At 45.3% G+C, this 26,417-nt stretch overlaps 1 protein-coding gene and 1 long non-coding RNA gene across 3 annotated transcripts; one reads left to right on the forward strand and one right to left on the reverse strand.

Moving 5' to 3' along the window:
* Positions 1-679: 679 nt before the first annotated feature.
* Positions 680-24,863, forward strand: SMYD1 (SET and MYND domain containing 1). 2 transcript variants are annotated; one of them, XM_066185373.1, is made up of 10 exons: positions 680-1,092; positions 9,601-9,777; positions 10,420-10,633; positions 11,736-11,866; positions 13,671-13,709; positions 16,411-16,603; positions 20,018-20,110; positions 21,122-21,285; positions 22,819-22,987; positions 24,422-24,863. In XM_066185373.1, the coding sequence occupies exons 1-10, from the start codon at positions 956-958 to the stop codon at positions 24,578-24,580; spliced, it is 1,476 nt and encodes a 491-aa protein (XP_066041470.1). In that variant the 5' UTR covers positions 680-955; the 3' UTR covers positions 24,581-24,863. The 2 variants fall into 2 exon arrangements, with proteins under 2 accessions (XP_066041470.1, XP_066041471.1); XM_066185374.1 differs by lacking the exon at positions 13,671-13,709.
* LOC136290928 (uncharacterized) lies at positions 8,080-12,309 on the reverse strand. The gene is made up of 2 exons (XR_010721390.1): positions 12,208-12,309; positions 8,080-10,898 (listed from the first exon to the last, which is right to left on the reverse strand). It is a non-coding gene; the product is annotated as an uncharacterized lncRNA (long non-coding RNA).
* Positions 24,864-26,417: the final 1,554 nt, after the last annotated feature.

Here is a 26,417-nt window from a genome sequence, read left to right on the forward strand (position 1 = left end):
GGCAGTGTGGGCTGGGTTCAGTTTTCAAGGCGAGGTTCACTCTTATACATGAAGGCCTTTCCCTGTGTCTCCCTGAACTTGCACTGGTGCAGAGAGTAAAGCCAGGGCCTTGCTTCTCCTAAGTTTAGTGTCTCTGTTGGACCTTCCTTTTCCACTCAGGGGGCTCAGATTTTCTTCCACAGCTGAGCACTGGAGCTCTCAGGTGCTATTTCAAAGAGGTTTAGTGCACCCAAGATGGTGAGAGTATCTGGATGTCCTGCTTGCTCCCCCAGTCTGTGCTGAACTGTTGGTGTCCTTCCAGCTCCTTCCACACTGCTCTGTACACACACTGCCACTGGCATTTGGGAAGTGAATTCCTCTTTTCCTGGTGGTGACAGGATGCTGAGAATGTCAAGGCATATGTTTCTCTGTTATCCCTGCCTCTAAACACACTGTCCATCTCTTTGAGGGTAAAAATAAACCAGCTTTGTTTGATTTCTAGAAAAAGCCAGACGACAGTGTAGGGGTCAGAAATAGGCATCCCAGCCCTCCCCATCCCACTGTCTCAGCTGTTGCTTCCTGAGAGACAGAAGCATGTGGTAGCTAAAAATACCCTGCACAGAGAATACATTCTCTCTCCAATGGGAGGGTATAAATTAAGCCGAGTTGTAATATACACAACTTCTCGTGGTTGGGAGAAACATTTCCAGCGTCACTTTTGGAGAGGGTTTTCCTAATGAAGCAGAAATCCCAGCCCTGTCCCGTCCCCGGGTAGTTGGGTGGGATTGTGCAGAGGATCTCCTGCCTCTCCTGCTCCCAGCCCTCACCCTCCTATGGGAATCCATGAGGCCAGGGGTGGGGGCAGACCAGCCCTCCTTTTATAAGCGTGGCCTCGCAGCACCTCCAAGTTGACAGGAGCGACAGGAGGTTTGGCTTGCTCTGAGATACCCACCTCCCAAGCCTTGGGGTCCCTGGGATGACCAAAGGAGGAATGGAGTCAGTGGAAGTGTTCACAACTGAAGGCAAAGGCAGGGGTTTGAAAGCCCAGAAGGAGTTCTTGCCTGGGGATGTCATCTTCGCTGAGCCAGCCTACGCAGCCGTGGTTTTTGACAGGTAAGAGAAAAGCATTTGACAAACTCAGACCAGAGTAATCTCACTGCAAGATTTCATCTGGCTGGTTGTATAAAAGTTTGGAGGTGACTGGATGGCATCAGAGAAGGGATCAAGGGAAGTCAGAAGCACTTCTGGAAAGACACATTCACAGCTTTTAGTGAATGTAATTCTGAGGGTTCAGATAAGCTTTTTCACTTTTAGTATGGTGCAGTTTGTTTCCAGGAAGTGACCTTGCAAGGTGCTTGGTGTTGTAACCTTTTAGAAAAGCAGTGAAGGTTGCTTGTATTCAGTGCCTCACAAAACCAGCCCCATGCTACACTGCAGAGGACTGCCAGGAGTTAGGGTAATTCAGGTATAGGAATCTCAGACTGATTTTGCTGATGTCTCTGATGGGTAATACATGATAAAAGTGAGTTTTACTGTGCTCTGTTCACAAGTACCATCCCCAGCTGCACTTGCAGCTTCATCACCCGCTGCCCTCGAGCTAGGAGCTGGTGGGGATCAGTGAGTGACACTGTTTCTGTTAAAGAGATTTAATATTTACAGCTGGCTGAGCTAACTGGAGACAAACGTCTGCTTTTGCTCTGTCACAAGACTGGTTTTAAATTTATTTCACACTGATGTAGCCAGACTCTGAGTTCTGGTGCAAGGATATTTTTCTTTTCTGCTGCTTGTTTTAATCACAACATTCACTCAACCTGCGCTGCAGGTGTGGCTGGTAGGTGCCCACTTCTGCCCTTTGAATCAGCGGAAGATTCACTTAAATAACCTGGAAGAGAAAAGTGCAATGGATTTCTATGTTGATCTCCATTGGGCTAAATCTAAATTAAAGCCTCTGACACAAATGAAATTTCTTCAGCCTTATAACATGCTTACTGAGAACAGAATGCGGCCCAAATTTTTTAACTGAGGACTTGAACAGCAGCTGAAAGTTTAATTCTGAGTTTAAGAAAGTTGTGAGTGTTCTTCAAAGGCATCATGGTGAGTCCTGAGCCTGAATTTTTAGCCCCGAACAGCCACTGACTTTACTAAGTACCCTGCACACTAAACAGGGCTGTGAGCAATTCTGCCTTGCTGAGTTTTGTCTGCTTAAATCGGCTCTGCTAACCAAGTCTGGGGCACAAGCAGAGGTCATGCTGCTGTATTAACCCTGCTCATCTCACAGCTGAAGCTGATCAGTGCCACTGTGTGATCTGGCAGTAGCAGAGAATTGGATATTAAATGGGCAGCAGATAAATTGGATATTAAATGTGTGTCTTTCATTCACCGTTTCTTTGTCCTTTAACTGTCAATGGGTGAACATGATTATGAATCTTTGCCATAGTAGGAATGACACCTTTAGTTTTTATTTTAATATGTCATTGCAAGAGCTCACATTAAAAATGTCATTTTTCATTTTAAAATGTTGAGTTCTTGAAGTCTTAACCCTGAGCTCAATTACAGGAGTTGGTGACAAAATCGTTTCTCCTTGATATGTCCTTTTAGCTCTTCAGTTAGTACTTCAGTTTCACTCATGTCACTAGCTGGAATTCTGGGGTGACTTGCTTCAGAAATGCCTATGGACAATTATTTCTCTCATATGCCTTATTAAAAATACTTTCTTTTTTTTTACCACTGAAGACGTTTTGACTTTTGATGGTGGGTTAAAAATATTTTTTTCTTCTATGTGAAATGTTGCACCATGCATAGAGCAGAGCTGCCCATGTTGAAGAGCTGCAACTTTGCTGCATTTTCAAATGTCACTTGTGTAATGTGAGCAAAGGGCAGAAGTTATCACTGCATCAGCTCTTAGACTGCAGACTTTGTCTTAGGCTGAGGTTTCCAACAGAAAAACTCAGATGGGGAGAGATGTGTTTCCCTGCTTCCCGCCCTTCCTCCCCAAGCTGGGCTTGTTTAGCTCCCAGAGGACAGGTCGAGAGGTTGGGCAGCAAGAAGTCAAGGTAAACACAGCCCTTCTGGGCAACTGTTGTGCAATAATAATGGATTCTTACCCTCCTGTGACACATTTCATCTCAAAGCACTGAATATGGGTCAGTGACAAAAGGCAGCCCCAAAATCCCTGAAACAGACTAAATGCTTGTTGATGAGAGCTTGGCAGAGCATAGTCTGGGCATGAGATATAATGGAAACACACATTTTTGCTTGTGGAAATTACCCTGATGCTTTTCTTATACACTCAGGGCTTTGGTTTTAAAGGTACCTTCTACTGCTGCCCCCAGGGTATTCAGTTGCATCAAACTCTGTTGAATTGATTGCTGTCAAAGAAGGGTTGCGTGCATCCTTGCATTCTTTATTCCCGCAAGAATAAATCCACACCTAGCCATGGTAGCTGGTTTTTCCCTATAAGAACTGCTGTTGCCTCTGCATGGATGAAGAGCCCAGAGAAGAGGCATGTGCTTTTCTTTGCCCACAAACACAGGTGTTTAGGTCCTAAATTTGCTGTTGAGTTTACACGATTAAAAATGAGTCTCAGCCCACACAGGGAAACCCAAAATCCAGAGTCCCTCATCCTAATTCAACTCAGTATCTCCCATGCCTTGCTGAAAGCACTGTGTATGTGTACTATGGAAAAGTGACTGAGATATGAATGATTGCTGGGTTTAAGTTTTTGGCTCAGGCCCTACCAAATATGTGATCAGATTTTCCAGATATCTCAGCTTCCTTTGTGCATAAAGACCACACAGATGGACTAGAGTGCAGAGCTGGTCTCTACTTTGCAGCCCTTTGAAGAACTCAGTCCTTCGGGAAGCCTATTCCCAGTCTGTGGGTATTGAGGCCCTGAAATCTTTCCCCTGATTTTGCTGTTGAAAGGTATAGGGAAGGCAGTTGTAGTGCAGAGGCCACACAGTGATCTTCTGTATGGCTGCATAGGATGTGCAGGCGAAGCAAAGGTCTTTTTGAGAAAATCAGACTGGGATAGCAGCCACAATTTACCTGGCCAATAACCAGACGGTCAAGTTTGAAGTCAGTAACAAGTTCCACGTGGGAGCTTTGACAAGCTGCCAGGCAAGCAAATACCGTTCCTGTACTTACCCAGAAAGTCGGGATTGCTGTCACTACTGGTTACCTCCTCCACTGCTGGGAGCTGGTTGGAGATCCCCTTTGATCCCCTCACTGTGGGTCCAATCCAGGGCAACTGGATATCATAGTACAGACTCCAGCCTGACTTGTATGTGTAGATAGAGATAGATAATTAGATATATGTGAGGAGTTGTCAAAGTAATTTGGACCTGAGGCTGTCACTCAACTGCACTTTATCTATCCTCCGTAGGAGGCTGAGTTTGAGGAATTGTGGAGATTTTATTTTGCTAGGAAAAGGGAGAAATGTTGTCTTTGACACAACTCTATCAGGTGTCCCTGCAGAGCCTAACACTGGACTTCTGTGTCCGGACAAGTGAATCCAACCCTAAATGCTGATATAATCAATGGAACTCTATGTGCAGTGAAAACAGACATCTACCTTTGAGCTGAATGGTTTTCCAGACCCCACTGAGTGTGGAGGTGGAATCTTTACTCAGACACAGGGGGTACAGATGAGCACACCTAGGTGTCTAAATCTAAAGGTTGCATCCCACTCTGGAAGCCCCTGAAGGTCACAGCGACCACGAAAGCCCCTAGAGTCTTTAGGGTTGGTGAGGGCTTGTACTCTTCAGCCCAGTGATGGTCATCTGAGCAGCAGTTTCTTCCACAGTGCCAGAGACTTTTAACCTAGAAGTACATAAAACTCAAAGAAAAATGACATTCCTATAAACACCAGCCAGCTCATAGTCAGATTTTAAGGCCAGAGTATGACTCACTAGGATAACCCTGCTCATTGCAGGGGGTTGGACTAGGACTAGATGACCTTTAAATGTCCCTTCCAACCCAAACCATTCTGACTTTATGATTCTATAACTTAATTGCTTAACGCAGTGTATATATACTTAGTGTTGACTCCTGTATCAAGCCTGTTACTTCCACAGAATGAGAACAGGCTGCTTAAAGAAATGGTGAATACTGACGGAAAAGAGGTGCAGAACTCTGTGTCATTTCCAGGATGAAGTGTAGACACAGCCTGATCTCTGATTCAGCCTTGCTTTTATCAGCTGAAATATCATTCAGAAAACACCACTGTCAGGCCTGATTTGCCCTGACATAGAGGCAGAAAGCTGGAAATGCATCTTCTCAAGGGATTCTTTGCTTTTGTTGGGGTAATTTTCAATTATCAAAGGCCCTGAGCCTCTCACTGAAGCTTTCTCTAATTCTCCCTCCCTCTTTGCTTTCTCCTTGAAGATCCCAGGTCTCCCTTCCTCCATCACCCTCATGATGATGGCATTCCCAGTGCCTGGGCTCAGTGTGCTGTATGTGACCTTCTCCTCTGACACATCACTTGGCTCTCAAGCCTGTAAGAGTTTACATTTCCTATAAGCAAGGGGATGCCTCATATGTCTCTGTCAGCCTTTTCCAAGAGAAGGTTTGCTCTTTAACCAGCAGGACTTGAGGGACTGTAGTCAAGGAAAACAGTGTCATGTGGTGGAAAGCCAAGATCACCTGAACATCTGCTTCATAAGTGATCTGAAAATTGATAAAAAAACTGAGATCATGCAATTTTTGCATGCCTTTTTGATATATGAATATGCTGGTTTTGCACAATGAAAGAGGCTGCAAACATTTTCCAAAGAAATGTGGGGGACTCTGTTTTGTAGTTAGGATGACCTAGAGACATAAGAAATCCAAAATTTTCCATAATAGAACGACTGAGAAGATTATAGGAACAAATTCCTTGAGCTGACACTGATAGAACCTGAGAGCTAATGTGATTGTATTCACATTTTTTAAAATGTTCTGGGGATTGATTTTTTTATTACTATCTCAATTGTTCAAAAGCCTAATTAAAACCTGGGAGAAAACCTAGCTTTTTAAAGAAAATCTCACCAACACCTCTAAGAAGAGGCTTGGAAATCTTGTAATGAAAGACTAAAAATAAAATAGTCAAAATTAGTCTAAAATAAATCTTCCTCTCAAATCAGAAAAACTAGGATATATCATCCCTGACATTTTAAAGATGAAAGTACTAAGCTCCAACCCCTTTTTAAAGGAGAAAATCCATTGTTATGCTAATAATTCATCTTTCGGTAGCAGGTGCATTTTCTTAGGCTGTTGTCATGAATGAGGTGTTACAGCCTCTGCTTTGAAAACCAAGGAGACTTTGCCTACATCTTAAGCTGTTCTTATGCTGCTCTCTGTAGCAGACTGAGGAGAGAGATGCCCTGCCAAGCAATAATAAATAGGATTTAGGTGTAAGTTAGGCTATCTGTGATGTACAGAATAGCATGGACCCATGTTAAACACTGTGTGAGGTACTCACTGTGTCTATTGGCTACTCAATGAAATCCTCCTCTGTTCTTTGCACTAAAGCCATCTCACCTGGCTTTTCCAGGCCAGTGAATGAGATGTTTTGTGTGATGGGTGGCAGATGTTTGGGTTGTGCATGCCTCTGAGATGAGGTTAATATATTTCCTGTGACACTGTTCAGCCCTCTGTGACAGTGCTCAACCGCAGCAGGTCCAACAGAGCTTAATCTGTCTGAACCCAAGCCAAGAAGTCACAAGAATTATTTGTTTCTTGTGCTTTCACTGCAAGCTGTGGTTTAGTTGTCAGTGCTGTGTTACATCTTGCATTTGTTGGCTGGCACATTGAATCACTGTTTTTGTCACTGTCACTACATTCATGATTAGTTGTAGTTGTGTGTCTCACCTAAGTAACACCAGAGCACATGATCCCTTCACAGTTCAGCTCAGTTGATGCTGGGGTGGGAGGCCAAGGAAACCTGAAGCTCCCCAGAAAGTCATTGAGTGAGTCAGTCACTGGCATCTGCCCTCTCAGTCCTAAATCCCTGACCTGGCAAGCTTGGGTGGGCTGGAGGCATCACTGTACTAAAGAAGATGCAGCTTTTGGGCAGGGTGAGAACCAGTTCTCACTATGTGTGGAACAGGGCAGTGATCACCTCAGAGTCTGTGGTGTGCGCAGACAGAGCAGAAAGCAGTTGTGTTGTCCCTCCTGTGATGAAGCCAGGGAAGCTGAGCAGCAAGACCCAGAGGGTTCAAACCTCCAGGGTTCCTTGGTAGGTGCCACAGCAGAAGTCACCTCCCCAGGGTCCTCTCCAGGAACTTTTAGTGCTGCCTGGCCATGTAGTATCCTGACCTCACAGGTGTGGGCTGCTCTCAGTACTGGAGGGGAGATCTGGGATACCTGGAACCATTTTGGCTTGTGTTAAACACTTTCTAGACCAGACAGAGAAGGTTTTATAGACCAATGATTTCCACAGGCTGAGACTTAAATTTAATCTCAGGCTGCTGCACTTGGAGAACCTTAACATTGCAGAGGGGGTGAGAGAGGAGACTGTGAATCACTGCAAGCCTCTGGTGTCCTGGGTGTTGTGCGTCTCCAGCACAGGTGGGATCAGAACCCAGCCAAGGGAGAGCCCCACTTTGTCATTCCCTTTTGGGGCATCCAGCTCTGAGCTCCTCTGACACAGCAGGAGTTTGCACAACTGCCAAGGGGCACCTGGGGGATTTAGGTGCTTGCAGATGCTTAAACAATATTAGTTGAAGTTTTATGGAATCGATCTCAAATACTTGTGTCTTCTGATTTTTTTACTGTTCCAAGAGTTGAGCCCAGGCCTCTGGAGTCCTGATAACACACAGTATCAATAAATGCAGTCTTCTTTGAAACCATTTGGGGGCACAGAGGATCCCATAATGGTTTTGTAAGAGCTGCAATATTTCTTACACTTGCCAGTCAGATGACCTGTGAGTAATTGTCTCTGCAGTTTCAATACCACAAGGGCTGTTCCCTTTTTTTCTCAGAAAGTCTTGTATGACTTTTTTGGTGCATTTCTGCATCTCCTCAGAAATGAGGGACTTCCAGAGCTGACGGTAAGTTCTGCCAGACAGGTTTGCTTTGGAAAATCTGGACACCCCACGCAATAAACAGCAAAATGCAAAGTCAGCATTTCAGTCTTTTTTATTCTCAGGGAGCAAACTGAGAGGAGAGAAGCACCTGTTGGAGGACTTGGATTTTTCTGCACCATGTTCCCTCCCAACCTGTCATTCCTCTCTACAAGGAAACTTTTTTTTTTTTCTTTCTGACTGTCCTTAAGACACCCAGGTGGTGGGAGGGACCCCCATTCCCCATGTGAGATATCTCCCTGTGCTTCCTGGCACGATGTAACCATGTGGGTTTTATCAGCCCTCTGGCTCCGCTTTGCCTTACAAGGAGTGTAATCTCTCTTGCACCTCTCTGGCCCCCTGACCTGAGAGCTGACAGAGCACAGCCTCACATTTCTCACTAGCTCTCAGCTCTTCCATTTGACACAGTGGAGCTGGCTGTATCTCCCTTCCCAGACACGTTTCCCCCTGCCCCATCACAGGTGTTTGCCTTGCATTGGGCTCCCTCCAGCAGTGCTCACTTAAACCTCATTTTCTAAACCTCATCTTTGCACGTGGTTTTGTCTGATGTGGGTCATCCTGCTTTTAAATCCATGGCCCTCTTTATCCTGCAAGAGCCAAGGCACAGGGTAGACTATGTCAGCAGCTCATATAATATTGTCAAAGAAAATGCACTTTAAATGAACTGTGATATAAATATGCATGTGCGTACCTATATATAGGTATAATAGAAAGGAAGGACAATCTTTGGGCTGGATTGTCTGGGGCAGAGTCTAATTCCTGCTTGTGGCACATCTTCCTTACAGAATCATCAATAATTTTTTTATTTCCCCATGCCTCAGTTTCCCCACTTTGTTCTGTGCACAGTTATAAATGTTCCTTTGATCATGAAGCCTCTGTGGTCCCTGTGCTTTTTGCAGTGAGTAGAACCTCCCTTCTGGCACTAGCAGTGGCTGAGTGATGGGAATTGAAATTCTCCTGTACTGTCAAGTCTGGCTGGAGGCCCAGATAAAGTGGGCGGTTGCCTGGAGAAGCAGACAGCTGGAGACACCAAATCAGGCAGTGAAAAGCCTTCTCTAGCAGCAAGGGGAAGGTCCCAACATTTTCTGGACAGGAGAGCACAGTGTCTCCCCCTCCTTCTCAGTGAATTAAGTTCTAGGGGCAAAAGCTGGACGCGTGAAGGGTCATGTGGGGGAGGTTTCCTCTCAGTCTGGGACCCTGGACACTCTCAGATGGAGGATGTGAGGTCAGATTTCTTCATCAGTATTCTCCCCCAGCCTTGGTTATAGTTACATCCATACAATTCTAGGATGCTTCTTGGAAATCCTGTTTTGAATCCCCCAAAGATGAAATACCTCTTTTGGAAGGGTCCCAGTTATTCCATCACCATTTAACTTACAGCAACAGCACCAGGCAAGAACACAAGGATTAAGCTGTGTGGAATGTTTCTCCATCCTCCCCAAAAATCTTGAGGGGTTCATTTTTGTGGCTGCGGGGAGCCCAGGGCTGCAAAACCGGTGGGATCTTCACTGGTCAGAGCTGGCCTTCACTGATCCAAGGTGTCCTTCTGTCCTTCCAGCCTGACACATGTCATCTGTCACACCTGCTTCAAGCGGCAGGAGAGGCTGCACCGCTGCGGGCAGTGCAAGTTTGCCTATTACTGCGACAGGACCTGCCAGAGAGCAGCCTGGCTCAACCACAAAAATGAGTGCTCTGCCATCAAGAGGCACGGCAAGGCACCCACTGAAAACATCAGGTGAGAGCTGGCCCCATCTGACCTGGGAGAGGGTAGAGCATCCCATAGCAGGGAAAAGCTGGGTGGCCTGATTTGGGCAAGGTGGAGGTGGGAGAAGGTTTAGGGTAGGCCAGGAGCATCCTTGAGATAGGGAAGGTATGTGGAAGAGCATCAGTGGTGCAGGAGATGTGTTCCTGTTTGGTTTTTTTTTTTTGGTGCTGGGCCCCAAAAAGTCTGAACATGGTGAGGCAAACCAACCCTGGATGGTTTAAGAGGTGTGGGAAACTAGGGAGCAGGTGGAAAAGTGAAAAAAGAGATGGATTCTTCCCCAATTTGCCTATAGGATACATTAATCTGTCTTCACATTCTGGCTCCACCTTAAAAGGGTAAGAGGAATCCTCAAGAAAATGGGATGGTTCAGGGACCTGGGGGTCTGTAGAGCACTTCTCTAAATGAGAAAACAGGTGCTGGGACAAAACCCTGCACCTCCCTTTCCTTCAGAAGGCTGGGGACGGTGACCATCCATCACCCATCTGATGCTGAGCCTGTCTCAGCCGGGCTCCCTGCCCACCATTTCCCCACTCCAGGGGATGAATTTTGATGGTCCTTTGTTCTCCCCTCGCGGTGCCGGTGCTGTAACACCCGCGGCTGTCTCCCGTCCAGGCTGGCTGCCCGCATCCTGTGGAAGATGGAGAGGGAGGGCACTGGGCTGTCCGAGGGCTGCCTGGTGTCCGTCGACGAGCTGCAGAACCACGTGGACAGCTTTGGCGACGAGGAGAAGAAGGAGCTGCGGGCTGATGTGGAGAGTTTCCTGGAGTTCTGGCCGCCCCACTGCCAGCAGTTCGGGATGCAGCTCATCTCCCACATATTCGGAGTGGTATGTCGGAGGGGCGGGAGTGCAGACGGGGGAGGGTTTGTAATGCCAGCTTTGGGGAGGAGCTCCACAGCTGGCCTGATTAGAGGATGGCTGGTTTCTTCCCGTTCCCCACCTGCTTCTTCTCTGCACTGACATTTGGAAATTGAGGCAGGGCAAGGGCAGAAACATTTTGTCTGTCTATATGTGCAGACAAGTGGTTTGTTCAATCATAGGTGCTGCATTTTCATCACAAGTCCCACTGGGAATCTCTCTGCACCTGGGAGAGCTGAGAAAATATATTTTTAGTAAATACACCTAGAATATCTTTGAATGTAGCAGATCTGTTATAGCAGATACATTAATGTCTATTAATATTGTGTGCATTGGATTTTTAACATTGACACAATATATATGATAAAATTAGTAAAAAAAGGAAATGTATTTAACAATATCCATTATATATATTTATATATTTTATACATCTTCATATATTTATATAAAATATATATAATTATATATATAAAATATGTTCTCATATATAGGTTTATATATAGAAAAACCTATCACATTTTTGGTTTATCCTATCACATTTTTTCTCTTTGCAGATATTTCCATTATTTATGTTTGTGACTAAAAACTGTTCTCTTCATATGTGATAATAGTGTATCATATAGAAAAGTGAAATAATTCATTCTTGGAATATATATAATGCAAAAGTAGTAATGCTGAAAATTCACAGCAAAGGGTTTTTATGAGCTTTGAGGGCAACCCAGCAAATAAAACCAGGTTGAATGCAGCAGTCAAGGTTTTTTCTAACAAATACCTGTTTTCATGAGTGTGAACTTTGCTTTCTGCTTGAATTGCCTCAAAATCATTTTCTTGTGATCTTTTTCTGAATTATTTTCAGGAACCAAATATAAGGAAACTAATGCATGTCTAAACCAAGTTTATCTTAGGCATCCCAAGTGAACACCGACAGCAAATATTCCTTAACATTTACTCAGCTCTGCCCTGGTTCCTCTGCATGAGTCCTGCATTGCTTCTCTTCTGATGTTTTATCCCTACTGGAGTGTTTCAGATTTTTCTCATTTAATACTTTTTCCTGCCTGTGTTTTGGGACTAGATCAGCTGCAATGGCTTTACCCTCAGTGACCAAAGAGGACTGCAGGCTGTTGGTGTGGGAATCTTCCCCAACCTCTGCCAGGCCAACCACGACTGCTGGCCCAACTGCACTGTCGTCTTCAACAATGGCAAGTGAGTGGATTTATTTCCTTTAGTGCAGCAAGGATGCATCCTAACAACCAACTCAGCAGGCTCTGCTATCCCCAGTGTCAGGTCCTTGCCCCAGAAAATCTATTTGTTCTTATTTCCTTCTCTAGTTCAGAAAAAAAAATCCCCAAACAGTATTTTCTTGCCAAAGACAAACTGGTTTATCTCCTTGTTATTTAAAAAAAATTCATCAGATGCACTAACAAATACAGAAAGTTTGACCCCAAATCCAGTAACCAGCAAAATAATTTTTCCCTGGTTTCTTATGAGTTTTGTAACTAGACTCAAAACAGGTAGCTAAAGTAGTAAGTAGCTGTTTAACTCACCCCTTATATTGAAGCTGCATTTATAGATAGTAAAGGAGTAATTCCATTCAGTAAATTATTAAGGATTACGCTGAGTCCACAGTCCAAGAGTTTCTCCTAACAGAAGCTTACAATCAGCTGTGTATCACTATCTGCTGGTGTGTTTATAACCCTTCCTAACACAACCCCCATATGGTGAGAGTATACCATCTCAATTAATCACTGATTAATTCTTTAGCTATGGGACTTTAGTGGCAGCTGTGATTGTTACCTGCAAGCAGAGTCACCTGAAAGTGCAGGAGGCTCTCAGTCTCTGGGCATTCCCTATTCCCATCCAAGTCCTGTAAGAAAACCTCTGGAGGACGAGTGAGATGGAAAAAGATTCTGTGGGAAATGTGGGGATGTTTCACCAGAGCTGGGAGTGGAGGTAGCCCACAGGAGGGATGCTCTGCCTTTCCCAGTTTCCAAGCTATGACAGGTATAAACTGCTGTTGATTCAGGAAGCTGCAGTGTGTGCAAAACATTAACCTTGGGAAACTGCTTGCCAAAAACTGCACAGTCACAGGATTTCCTCTGATCTTTCTGCTACTATTTTACAGCTACCTGTCTTCACTAAACCTTAGTGCTGTAACTTAACCACCCGTCTTCCCCCCAGCCTCTCCTTTTTAATTAGCACATTGGTACTGCACTCCAGTTATCACTGCTGGTTTTCCCCTGATAAAACTACACCAGCATTTACCAAGCAGCTGGTAAACAAGCCAAGAGAAAACAAAACTGCATTAGGAGGATTACCCTTGGTGGGAAATAGGGTCTGATCCAAAGTCAAGTTAGAGTCAGTGATATCTATGATACCTATGATATCTATCACCACTATGATATCCAGTTGCCCTGGATTGGACCCACAGTGAGGGGATCAAAGAGCCCCCCCAAAACAGCTCCCAGCAGTGGAGGAGGTAACCAGCAGTGATAACAGCCCTGACTTTCTGGGTAAGTACAGGAATGGCATTCGTTTGCTGGCAGCTTGTCAAAGCTCCCACATGTATCTGGTTACTGACTTTAAACTTGACCATCTGGTTATAGGCCAGGTAAACTGGCTGCTATCCCAGTCTGATTTTCCATTTCAAGCTGTGCTCTAGAGAGCACAACTGCTGATGTCAGTAGAGACCTTTCTGTGCAGGAGATCCAGTCCCCTTGTTCCTGCCAAATGTCAGGAGCAGGTTTTGCACATTCCCTGACCTAGACCACTCCTAAAATCACAGTGCCAGGGCAGTTCTCCACCAAATCCTCTATGGCCCAGTGATGGACAGTTTGGTCCTGGCAGCTGCACATCAAAAGGGAAGTTCTCATGCAGTGCCACGTGAGCCAGCCACAGGGAACCCCCTTGTCTCCTGTCAGTACAATGTCCAGTGCTATGCCACGTACCCATTATTTTTGTTGTTGTACTTGTACATGTGTAAACTGCAGATGTTTGTTTTGTCTTTCAGTCATGAGGCTGTAAGATCAATGTTCCACACACAGATGAGGTGGGTCGGTCTTTGAAAGCATCATTCTTCTCCGTTACCCTGTACCCCTCCTGCCCCGTGTTTAATGGAAAAGATGAAAAGACGCCAAGGGGCTCCCTCTGTTTACTCCACATTCCACTTTTCCTGTTCTCTAAACTTCTCCTCTTCCCCTGTGTAAAGCCCCACTAAACCCAAACATCACTTAACTCTGCATTTTGTAGTAAATTAAAATGATAGTGGTAATACTGTGACTGTCTTCGCTAGGGTGAATTCCCTCTCTGGCTTCCCACCCTTTCCCTTGGTTTCCTCTCTGTCAGTATTTCCTCTCTCCACTTCTCATTTCTCCTCCCCTGACCATTGCAAGAGCATGAAAGTCAGAACAAGGTCTTGCTAATCTTGTCCAGCCCAAAATAAAACCTTGCATATTAGGAGATGAGAAATGACTGTGTTACTGACATACTAAATACTCCATGTTTCTCCTGCAACAAACTGTGCCCGAGGAATGTGTTGCCTACAGAAGCAGTACGGTGAGATGTAGGTTTCAATTCCTTTTTATCATAATCCATGATTAATGTTCCACCATTTTAATGATGCCACTGTCACCTGATCCAAACTAAATAAGTCACAAAAATATGTGCAAAAAAAGGCCTTTGATTAACTCATGGCATTTGGTATATTATAGTCAGTGTTCTTAAGGGGATGCTGTTGTCTTTAAAATTTAATTTCAGGCACGCATGCATTTTCCTCAAAGATGTGAAATACATTTGAAGTGCTCTTCTTCACCATTGAATCTTACTCAGTATGTTATAGATAGGGCCATTAAAAAAGGGGAAAAAGAGCTTCACTTCTGATTAGAGTTGCTATTTGGGGCAATTTGAGTTCTGAGCTATCAGGCACTTGCTGTGCCGGTGCATGCAGCTATCAAGGTCCCTGCTGCTCATGGCAGACACTGGGGAAAGAGCCCTTGACAAGATCAGTGGTGTAATCCTGGCTGACAGTGTCTCTTTAACTACAGTATTTAAAATATGCCATGTGTTTCCTGGCTTACCCCAAAGGCTATCAATCCCCTCCACACAAGGGATGGCTGCTTAAAATACCCCTACGGTGCTTGGGCTATCAGGGGCATCATGAAAGTCAGAGGCTTGATTCTGCTTCTCTGGTTGCATGACTCACTTTAACGAGGATCCTGTGAAGTGTGAACAGGAATGTTTATATGTGTAAGCTTTTCAGATCGGAATTGCTCTTTTTTGTGCACTTCCTCCTGGTGTAGCTGGTTGCACCTTTCTCTGTCTGGCATTTTCCTGTGGTTGTGACATAACTAATAGCTGCCCTTCTTGGCAATGGCATGTTTGGTGATAAGTATTGTATGAAATATGTTGCTGATATGGCAACACCCAGAGAAGATCAAGACCAGCCTTGGCGAAGAATTTTGACAGCAGTTTTAGCAGAGCTGGAAGACTCAGAGCTATGCCCTTGGTACTGAGAGCCTGTAACGGAAATTCCAAGGGAATTAGAAGGGAATTACAGGAGAATTACAATCCCTTTGCAGAAACATGATCACACAGAATAAGTCATGTCCTCCCCAAAAGGTTTACTTTTAAAGCAGCTGGTGATAGCTGTGAGTCCTCTGCCTCCTCTGCCTTTAGTGAGGCTTTTGTTGGGTTCCACCTAGAGCACCTCATGTTCAGGTGGGAGCCAGCAGGTTCCCCCCCCCCCCCCCCCCGGTCCATCTCAGGGCAGACATGTACATTTAAACACACTTGAGCTCACTGGTAGTTGGGAGAGGAGGTGGATACAAAAGAACCACCTTACAGTTGGTATTTGATGGATTTTTTTCCCCATTCTGGCCAAATTCTCTATCCAGTTGTGCCTGTTTAGCCCCTGCAGCTGACAGATGGCCCAGAGTAACTGGGAGATTCAGTATGTAGAGTGAAACAGCAAGGGAATAGTTCTGAATCTCCACATTATTTAAAACCTTTTGCAGGGAATGACATGAGGGAAAGGGAGGTACAAAGGGCTGGCTTTCCAAATCCCATCTTCAGGGGCTTGCCATGGTTTTCAGTAACAGAGACTGGCAACTGAATTGTGGTAATAGGTGAAAGGAGTTATTTAAAAATAGACTCTCTCCGATAATTATTTCTAAGCTTTTATGTGGAAATGCACGAATAGGGTGAGGGCATCTCTTATGCAGCACCCAGAGGGAATTTGTCTTAACTTTTCAAAGTGAAAACAATACTGAAGGCAGCAGAGTTGGGATCTGGGAGTATAGCCAGGGGTGTGTGGGTAGTATGCAAAGCAGTACTTAAAAAAAGACCCAAAATCCAAACTCACCATTTTGGTGTGTATTTCTGATCTCAGTGTTTTTATTTCTTCTGGTGAGATCTCCTGCAACAAACTAAAAGTTGATGTCTAGGTTCAGCCCCCATATGGATAAAGTAATGGAGCCATAACCTCTTTATAGCTCAGACCATTACATATCCCTGCCAGGGTCTTGTAGAGGGGCAGGAAAAACTGGTGTGACTGTGTTCTTACTCTATATTCAGTTAACCAGACTGCTGTTCACCTCTGCACTGCCTCCCTGTAGACCGAAAGCAGTGCCTTAGCGCAAGGGCTCACCTCTGCAAGGCAGGGCAGGCTGTAGGATTTGTCCCTGACGGCTCTGTGGCTGCACTTCTGCTTCTGCTGCTCCTCCAAATGCACATCCTACCTCCTCTGCCCCCAGGATCGAGCTGCGGGCCCTGACCAAGATTTCTCCTGGGGATGAGCTGACGGTTTCCTACGTGGATTTCCTCAGCCTGAGTGAGGAGCGGCGGAAGCAGCTGAAGAAGCAATATTACTTTGACTGCACATGCGAGCACTGCAAGAAACAGCTCAAGGATGACCTGATGCTGGCAGTGAAGGCAGGGGAAAGCAAGGTATGGTTTGTACTGCAGTGCCCAAACCCAGTGGTGGCTGCATCTCCTCTACCAAGGCATCTGTGGGTCTCTAGGACAGTGGTTTCTCAGCATGGAGACACTCGATAGGAACAGAGTCAGATTTTGGCAAAAGCAATGTCAATGTAAAAAAAATCAGAACAGAACTGAACCTTGATTGGGCACAACAGCAATTCAAGCCCATCATGTAAGGCCAGCTTAATCCTTATTAGGCAAGCTAAGTACAGTTTTTAATTTAAAAAAGCTCCCAGAAGTTGCCTTTAACCTAAAAGTCTATCAATAGACAGAATGCAAAAATATTGGAAAATTAGGTCTAGAACTGAGAAAAATGCTGGCATTTAGATTGTGGTTTTATTTTTTTCCTGAGAAACTGCAAGGAAATCTACATTTTGAGCATAGAAAGAGAAATGTGTTGCAGGTGATCCATGGTGGCAGGACCAATGAGTGCTGCTGAAACTCCGTGATTTGTACCACCACACCAGCTCCAGGAATGTGGGAAGCCTGACACTCCAGCCCCACTTTACAAAGGCCTGACACAAGGAGTTTGCACCATCACTTGACATTTTTGCATGCTTGCTCTGGGCAGGCTGACTGTGAGGAATTAACATGTTTAACTGCTCATTTTTAAGGACTCTTTCTTTTCCTTGGAGGTCTCACAAATCATCAAGTAAGAAGGTATAAGGCTGTGTCTTGCTGTTGGCAGTGGGATGTGTTGCTTGGCCAGCAGCTCCAGTTTATGAGTGTACTGGCAGCTTTGAGAGTTTCTTTTTAGTTCCTCAGCCCTAGGATATAATTGCTCATAGATTTTGTGCTCTCTGGCAGTGCTAGTTTGGGGACTTCTACTCCTGCAAGCCTTATAAAGTGTATAAGGGAAGGAAAAGCAAGGCAGAGCAATAAGTGTATCATCAAGTCATTGATCCGCACTGTTGGGCAGTCAAACCATGAATCAGACAGTACAGCTCAGGGGATGATGTGGAGCAGGTGGGAAATGAAACAGAGAAGTTAGGATGAGGGAATGTGACCTCACAGAAGCAGTGCCACCCGGAGCGGCCCAGTGAGATGCAGTTTCCTGGGAAGGAGCACAGAACTCTCAGCCTCCCTCTCAGGAGGTGCCAGGAAGCGAAGCTCAGTCGTGTAACTCTTCTTTCAGAGGGATGGCAGCCAGGAAAGGCTGGATATTGCAGAGTGTAAATCTCTCCTTGAGAAAGGTTTAGAGAAACAGTATTGAGCTGATATAAGGGAGCTCCCTTATGGGAGATAGAACTAGAGGAGACCCTTTCCTTGCTGGGTCAAGTTTTCCTCTGGTGATAAAGACCCTGCTATATAACCCCATTTAAATTATCAAGCTTCATCTTACAGCTAATCCTGACTGCTGCACTTCTCCACTTATAATATAAAGCTGTCCCAGAGCTCAGTTCTCTGATGCAGAAGGATTTTTATCTGGCTTTCTGCAGGAGTATTTGTGAACACATTTGCCAGTAGACAGCATAAAAGAAATCTCATCCCTCATTCAACACCTGCTATCAGGCCTTGACTGAACAGTGAGACCATGAGTCACAGAATGATTTGGCTTAGAAGGGACCTTATAATTCATCTCATTCCATCTGCCTGACCATGAGCAGGGACACCCATCCACTAGACAGGCATCATCCCCTTTTTGTGAGCATTAGAGATGCTGCGCAGCACATAGCAAGAAAACATGCACTTCTGGGGGCATGTCCTCCACACTCTGAAGTGCTTGTGCAGGAAAAGCCTGTGAGTATGCAAGGTGCATGAGTTCAGCTATTAAAAATACACCCCATCCACAGACAATAAGTATCCAGGCTGACCTCACCCACAGAGCACGTTGGCTGTGTCACATTTCCTGAGTTCAGGCACACTTGCCTGGGAGCAGCAGCGCTCACAGCTGCTGGAAAAAGTGCTAGGAATACATGGGAGATCGACAGCTTCCATCCCCAACAGCTGCTCCGACCTTCACCCCTTCCAAAGAGCAGCAAAGTTCCCATTGTTAACAGTGGCAACTGACTTAGAAGTCTAGTAAATGCAAGGGAGGATTTTTATTAGACAAAGCCACCGTGGAAATGCTGTTTAAGGTCCCTATTCTGGGAGTCCTGACTCAGACAGCACAGCAGTGTGATTTGCACTGACATTAACATTGCCTTAGGATGTGCTCTGTGCCCCAGGACACCCTGTGTGCTGCTCAGACAGCTGCCCAAATCTGATTAGCTACAATAGCTTCAGTATAATACTATAGAATAATAAATCATAACACAAATGCATCCATAAACGGGTAAATGGATCTGAAAACTGCAGGGTTTCCTTCAATACTAAACTTTGAAGGGGATTTCCCAACTAGATGAATTTCAGATTCCTCAAAAGTCTAATTGACCAGGTGTGGAAAAAAGACAATAGGACAGTCCTACAGTTCTGACTTCCAATCTTTGCATTCTTCATTGCAATGTTGGGACTCTGCTTTTGATCTACACCCAGAGGTCTTTCCTGGCTGCTGGCTCTGCTCTGTGTCTCCAGACCAGGCTCTTCCCAAAAATTCCCAGGGTCATGTGACTGTGGACTGATTTCAGATTTTCTCATTTATAGAAAGGAAAGTCATGATAGCTAGAATAGTGGGAAAATGCAAATTTGAAGGGCTCAGAGAAGCAGAAGATGAATGTTTGTGCTGGATATTACGTTATATTTCAGTATTAAAGGAAGAAAGAGGAGGCAGTTAATTATGAGCTCATCAGTGTTTTGCCAGGTTTTCCTAGATGTGCTTCATGTCTCTAAATGCATGGTGGAACACAAACTTCTTTGAAGTGTGCTGGAAAACACATTTCCCTATCTGGGTGCACCTGAAATCTGTGCTCAGCCATCTTAGGGTATTTGCAACTAGTGACAGCATTTCTCAGGGTAGGTAAAATTCAGGGATCTTTCCTATTCCACAGATCTCTCATTCAAGAGCCTCATTTCTCTCTAGCAGCTGCACTAAGAGCACCTGATACTCACCAGCTGGTGGCTTTCACAGCCTCTTTGGTATCTCATGAGACGTCTCCATTGCAGGGTGAATTTTGTCCCTTTTCCAGAGGGGAAGAGTGGCAGGCAGAGTTGAGGAACCTAGTCATGCATGTCAGAGACACATGGCCACTACCCTGATGGGCAACACTCTCACTGAAGTCAGCAGGATCTTCACCTTTTGACCTGGAACTGGGACCATTGCAGCCCATTTCAGCCTTGGGCAGGTCTGAGGGGCACACTGGTATTTGCAAACAGCAGTATGAAGTGGTGATGTAGGAAGCATCCCACTAAGCTGATTTGGACCAAGCATTCTTTCAACCAATATATTTTGGCATGTGTGAGGCAGTGCATTTTCCTCACTGGTTTTCCTGCTGTTGTCCCCAGCCCTCTGCAGACACGGTGAAGGAGGTGATCCAGCTCTCCAAGGACACGCTGGAGAAGATCAACAAGGCCCGCATGGAGGGACAATACCACGAGGTGAGTCCTGGTGCTTCTGCTCTCTTGCTGCACACACACTGCCCGGGAAAGGAGGCCTTGTCCCCCTCTGCATTCATGATTTATGGATGAAACAACTGTAAAGCACGACCATGTCTGAGGCATCCCAGACTAACTTCTTCTCTAGTGATGACACAAGGACAGGTGATTTCCAGCACCTCTGACTGACACAGGTGTTGAATCCAGGGCTTCTGGGTGAAACTCATGAGTTATAGGGCAGGTATAACAAATCAGCTCTGCCTCACAAAAAGAAGAACAGTAGATTTGAGAGTGGAACAAGACTGTCAGGGGGTTTGTGTTGGTCTTTTCAGTGTTTTGTGTTGCTAATTTGTTGGGTGCTGAGGATAGGTGTGTGTTTTGGTTGAACCATGTCCCACCTTGGAGCCCAAGCTACAAGGGCAACAAGTGAGAGAGCTCAAGTAATTTCTTTTCTTCTCCCTCTTTTGCTCACCCAGGGAATATTTAATTGTTCTCCTTAGAGAGCACTCCAGGTTGAGTAATGACCTCTGGGTTTTAACAGTCTTGGGGAAAAGGCTGAAGCTCTCTAGAACAGAAATCTGGACAGTGTCTCATGGCTAGGTCAGTGCAGCTCTGTGTCTCCAGCCCCAAGGGGTCATTAAGAGTATTCCTTGCACTGATTATTTTCAGGGGGCTGGGTGGATGGCACTGGGGTGTAAGGGCCATATAGGCACTTGGTATCTGAATATACCCAGCCTCCCAGAGTCTTTCTTCTCCTGAGCAGTAGACATCACTTTTTCCTCACCAGTTTTATGAGTGTAACCCTGGGAGAGAAAGCTGTGCATGCCAATCATTTTTCTAGGCTAATGTTTCTTCACAAATCAAAGTGCATCCTCTCTTCCCCAACCTTCATGGAGGCTGACTCAGCCTCTGGGACTGGTATGGACTGTGCAAACCACAGGGTCTTGGTGTGGCAGCTTCAGGCCCACAAGTGCTTGGACTCACCCTTCCTCTCCCTGCTTCCTCCACACTCAGGTTGTGAAGCTGTGCCGTGACTGCCTGAAGAAACAGGAGCCTGTGCTGGGGGATACAAACATCTACCTGCTGAGGATCCTCAGCATTGCCTCCGAGGTGCTCTCCTACCTCCAGATGTTTGAGGAAGCAGCTGACTATGCCAAGAGGATGGTGGATGGCTACCTGTGAGTCTGTGCCCTACTTCTGGCAGCTCTCTGTGCTCGTGCCATGCTAAGCAGTGTGTTACAGGAGTAATTTTCTTAGTCTGCTCCCATCAGGGCAGTGGTGGTGAAATTCATATGGGGGCCTTTTTGTACCACCAGACAGAGAAGGATCCCTTCTTGAATGCACAAGGGCTCCCAAACACCTTGATTCACTAAGCTAGAACTGGCAAATGGTTTAAGATCATCTTCCATTGGCCTTTTTGTTTTGTCTCAGAATCATCTCAGGGCTGTCCTGATAACAAGACACAGAGCCTGAGTGCAGGACAAAGAAGCTGTGACTGCAGGAGATTGCCTGTTCCCTGCACCCTGCAGGAAGGAGAGGTCACAGAGAAACCATGTTGAATGGCTCTCACTCAAGATATCCCCTCACTCCTGAATAGTACATGGATTTTGTCTTGGCTAATTATATAGTCCTGTGGTAAAAGCTTAGTGAGAATAAAGAAATTCAGGTTTAGTTCACACAGATCCAAGGTAAACCTCACACTGAAAATTATGTGCTTTATTATTACTGAGGTTTTATGACAGGACTGATGAGTATTTAACAGAAGAAAAGGAAAGAAAGAAAAATAACAGAAACTGTAGAGAAGAGAGAAAAGCTTAAATCATCATCTCATTCACTTCATTCACTCTCCTGCTGAGGGCATCTCACACTCATTATTTGTCTTTTTGGTCAGTTCTACCCCAAAAGGCCTGTTATATTTTGTTCTTTTGCAGAGGGGTGACAGATCACCTCCCTGGCTTGCAGGCCTGACAAGCAGCTTCATGTCCCAACTCTGGCTCTGAGTTAATTGACTGAGAGAAAATTCCTTCCCCTCTGTGTTCCTCAGTTTTTCAGACCATGGTGAAATCCTCACTAGTTGCCTTTCTTGCTTTAAGTGCCAATTCAAAATTCCATAGAAGCCCTTGAGGGCAGGTTTTCAGCTAAGTCCAAGCAGCTTCTAACTGCTTCGGCTTTTAATGTTGGATGTAGAGGAGAGGTTTGATTTTTGCCGCTTTAGGCATTGAAAATTCCCAGATGAAGGGATGCATCTGCAGAGCCTGAAATCAACATTTCTGGAGTCTCTGGAACCGCCTGTTTCTCTTCTTGCTTTGAATGAGAAACTGGTGATTGTTGCATTGTTTCCCGACTAAGTGTGTCAAGCTAAGCTGGTGCCAGCTGAGCTGTAGGGTCAGATCCGTCTTCTGTTTGTGCCAAAATACTGATAGAGTATGGTGTTGTCTTGGCATGAGATGATAGAGCTTGGCTTTCTCTAAGCCAGATGTTGAACTTTCCCAGTTCACATCCCATCTTTCACAACTCTCATGTCCCTGTACAGCTCTGTCCTTGAGTAATGTGTCCTTGCCCCTTTCTAAGAAGGGCATATTTTGGGGGCACTGGCTGCAACAGGCTCTTCACCTAAGTAAACAATCTGCTCTTTGGCAAACACATCATGTCAGTGACACTTTTGCGAACCCAGATTTCTCCTGAACTAAAATTACCCAATGTTTTTCCAGGAAAATTTACCATCCCAACAACGCACAGCTGGGCATGGCCGTGATGCGGGCAGGAGTCACTCACTGGCACGCTGGCCTCATTGAAGCTGGCCACGGCTTGATCTGTAAAGCCTATGCCATTCTCCTGATAACCCATGGACCTTCCCACCCAATTACCAAAGACCTGGAGGTAGGTGTCATCTCCTGTCTTGTCTCTACTCTCTAGCTGGGCAAGATCACGGTCAAGCTGTAGAAACAACCGCCCCTAAGAGCTGAGTGACGTATTAAGTGCTGACTGCTTCTTACTGTGGTTTTATCTAGATTATGCTACATTTTGCTGGGAAATGCATGTCCTTTCTTACTGGAAATTTTCATCCCTGAAAAACAGCTTTTATTCTGCACCAGAACATACATCAGAAATAGCAGCTGAGTCCCTGAATCTTCTCTGAAATTGCTGTGCCAAAAGACAGAGCCCCCCATTCTTCCAACAGGCTGATTTCACTGCTCTCAGATGGATGGATGGTGTTGCAATTTGAGTATATCAAATCACATGTGGTGGATGTGCCCAGTTTACCACCTGATTTTCTTTATTGGTGTCCATTCTTTATTTACCACTCCCCACCCCTTCTCAGCAGCAGTGTACTTTTTCTTCAGATGACTGATGGATACATTTCCTAGCTTAGAGTCAAGAGTGGAGATCCCAGGGAATTACATCTGCTCAGATGTGAGGAATTATTTACAATTGCAGCTGGGGATCTATCACTTCTTTAGCCCCTTATTCACTTCATGTGACCTGTTTGCTTTATAGCATTCTCCTTTATTACCCCCCAAAAATTATAGGATACCAGATGAAATCTTTTATTGATGTCATAGTCCCTATATAGCAGAGCTGTAAGCTTTAGTAGTGCAATTTTATATCTTCAGAAAAATTAATATCTACTACCTAAAGCAAACTTGTTGACTGTTTCCATATGTGTAGCAAAGAATGAGACACAGCACCTCCATTTCTGTTTCCCTTCATATTTTAGGAAGAAAATAGTGGATATATGACACATGCTTGTCTCTGTGTTCCCAAACAAAGGGTTGCATAAATGCACAGATGGGTGTAAAAATATATCCTAGAATCCCTTCTGAGTCTCTGCTGTAATGCAGCAATGGGAATGACTGCTGATGATGAATCTTGGGGTGTAAAGTGTGTGCAACTGTGGGACTGAGCAACCCTCTTCTCCCAATTGAGGTGACCCCCACCCTGGTGATGGGCGACCTCACTGGCCAGGCCCAGTGTGTGGATGAGAATTTCACTCATTTCTTGGCTCTGCACAGCACCACCTCTAGGTCCTGCATCAATTTTGGGAGCATGAGGCTTCCCTGTATGTAGCCTGTGGAAAAGCTGGATCCAGGAAAGGCTGATGCCTTCTTCAGTACCCAGGCAAATGAGAGTGAGAAAGGAGCGGAGTATCTGTGTCCAGTCAGCTTTGGTCCTGCTGACACTGAGGGCAAGGTGCCTCAGTCACTGCATGGCCCAGGACGTCCCTTGGGGACAGTGCCTGATACTGGCAGTGTCTGATTCACCTGCTTCAAGGTCCGCTGTGTCACAGGATTTGTAACCTGCTGCGTCCCTCAGGTCATGCGTGTCCAGACGGAGATGGAGCTGCGCATGTTCCAGCAGAATGAGTTCATGTATTACAAGATGAGGGAAGCTGCCCTCAAGAACCAGAAGATCCAAGTCATGCCTGAACCCAGCAATGAGAACGCACCAAGCCTCTTCCATAAAAAGGAATGAACCCGGAGCTTGACACCAATTCATGCCTGCAGGGTAACATCACCTGTGGCACTTTCAAGCAGTGGGAATGTGATACAGCAATGTGATTTGTCCACAAGGATTGTTTCCAGTGGCGCAAGTCTGACAGCATGGACCTGCTGGGAGGGGAGCATCCTGAAAACTCTTCTGAGGGCTTAAAGCAGAAGAGGTCCTAGCAGAAACAACATCCCTTTTTCTATCACTAAGGCATTAAATAATCAAAGCAAAAAACCCTGTTATAAAATTATTTACATTTTTATTGGAAGCCTGTTTCTCTCTAAACATGTCCTGATTCTGAATTCCTCTGTTAAATTTTGACTGATTTTTTCCTAAGGGGTTCTACCACTTCCTTGGGATGACATAATTTCTTTCAAGTGGTGTCCATGGGATGATAGAAGTGGGAAGCCACTTCCAAGAACATCATGTACACCTGTGGGCAATGAATGCAAACTGAACAAGACCCACAGATGGTGTTAAATTACATTTTTCTGATGAAAACCTGGTGGAAAATTATTTTGCAGCTGGCACAAGTGCAACATCAGTGGGGGCCATTTGCAAGTGAGACTAACTGGAATCCCTACATCAAGATAAGTTAAGTGAGATAAATTATTCTCCTTAGTTACAAATCAGAAAATGTCTGCAGTGATGGACATGGGGCCATGCCAGAAGCTATAGTTTGGTGCACTGGCTGTGTGAATTGTTGTGACTGGACAAGCAGTTTCCAGGGAGGGGAATCCACCATTGCTCATCCTTAGGGTAAGCTGGGGCTTTGATCTCTTAAAACCACCACAACCTGCCTTTTAACTTAGGCGTTTAATCAATTTTGCACTGAGGAAAAAAGGGATAGTCCATAGATCAGCTGCCAATGGACTGCCATCAGAACTAAGAAGAAGTCTAATGGCTAAAATTGTATTTCTAGATAAATGCATTTGTTGTCTGCCCATATGTCTCAAAATCCAACTGATTTCCTGCAGACTTTCAGTGGCAGCCAGGAGAAGAAAAGGTTTATTCAAGAATCCCCTACCTGCTCCTCAGAACAAAAGCAAGAAAACAAAACCAGGCTTTTCCTCTGACATTTCTCAGAGATTTTGCTGATGTTTCTCCAGATCTGGGTTCACTAAAGACCAACATCTGCTTTTTAGGCACTGTTTAGCTAAGCCCTTCCATTTGTCTGTTAGGTCCCTCTGCTGCCCTGTATAACAACCCATATTGGTTCAGTCCTTGGCATGAGGATCAAGGTTGATCTGTAATTTGAAAACCTTTCCTGGGCAGAGAGGAGTCCTGGCACCAGCCTTGGAAAAGGCAGAGAAGAGGGAAGAGTTTCCTTTCCTGAGTGCAGCAGAAAACCACATCTCCATTTGGCCTGAAGTGCCAAGCAAGAGTACAGGAGATGATTTTGGTGCTCAGCCAAAGTTTTGATTTTGGTCAACAACCAGCCCATCTCCTGCCAGGAGAGAAAACCTGTATCTCACCCTGGAAGAAGTGTTTAATTCCAGTTCAACCCAATTGATCAGGTGCAGCATGGGGTGAAGCACACACTGGATACTTGAAGGCAGTTGTGACCCTCCTGCTGGTGGGGATGGGTGGGGAGGAGATGGGGATGGGGTGGCCAGAGCCTTTAGGGCTGGATCCTACTGCAGAGGTGTGAGGATGAAGACATGGCTGGTGGCCCATGCTGCTTTCTTTCCCAACGCAGCTTTCCCACCAGGATCACTGGCACTCCCTTGACTCTGTCTAAACCACCCCAAATTCTTTGGCCCTGCTGGGCACTCTGATCTCTTTGGCCATGTCTGTAAGGAAAGGGAACAGAGTCCTTTTC

This window comes from Chamaea fasciata, unplaced genomic scaffold, assembly GCF_029207755.1.
Source record: "Chamaea fasciata isolate MVZ Bird 193981 ecotype frontalis unplaced genomic scaffold, bChaFas1.0.hap1 SCAF_6, whole genome shotgun sequence".
Lineage (NCBI taxonomy): Eukaryota > Metazoa > Chordata > Aves > Passeriformes > Sylviidae > Chamaea > Chamaea fasciata.

Bases quoted from the DNA above. Each gene is read 5' to 3' on its own strand.
- SMYD1 (XM_066185373.1), top strand. From the start codon at position 956: ATGACCAAAGGAGGAATGGAGTCAGTGGAAGTGTTCACAACTGAAGGC. The intron at 9,778-10,419 runs GTGAGAGCTGGC...TCTCCCGTCCAG, and splicing joins GCACCCACTGAAAACATCAG to GCTGGCTGCCCGCATCCTGT. The intron at 10,634-11,735 runs GTATGTCGGAGG...TTTTGGGACTAG, and splicing joins TCTCCCACATATTCGGAGTG to ATCAGCTGCAATGGCTTTAC.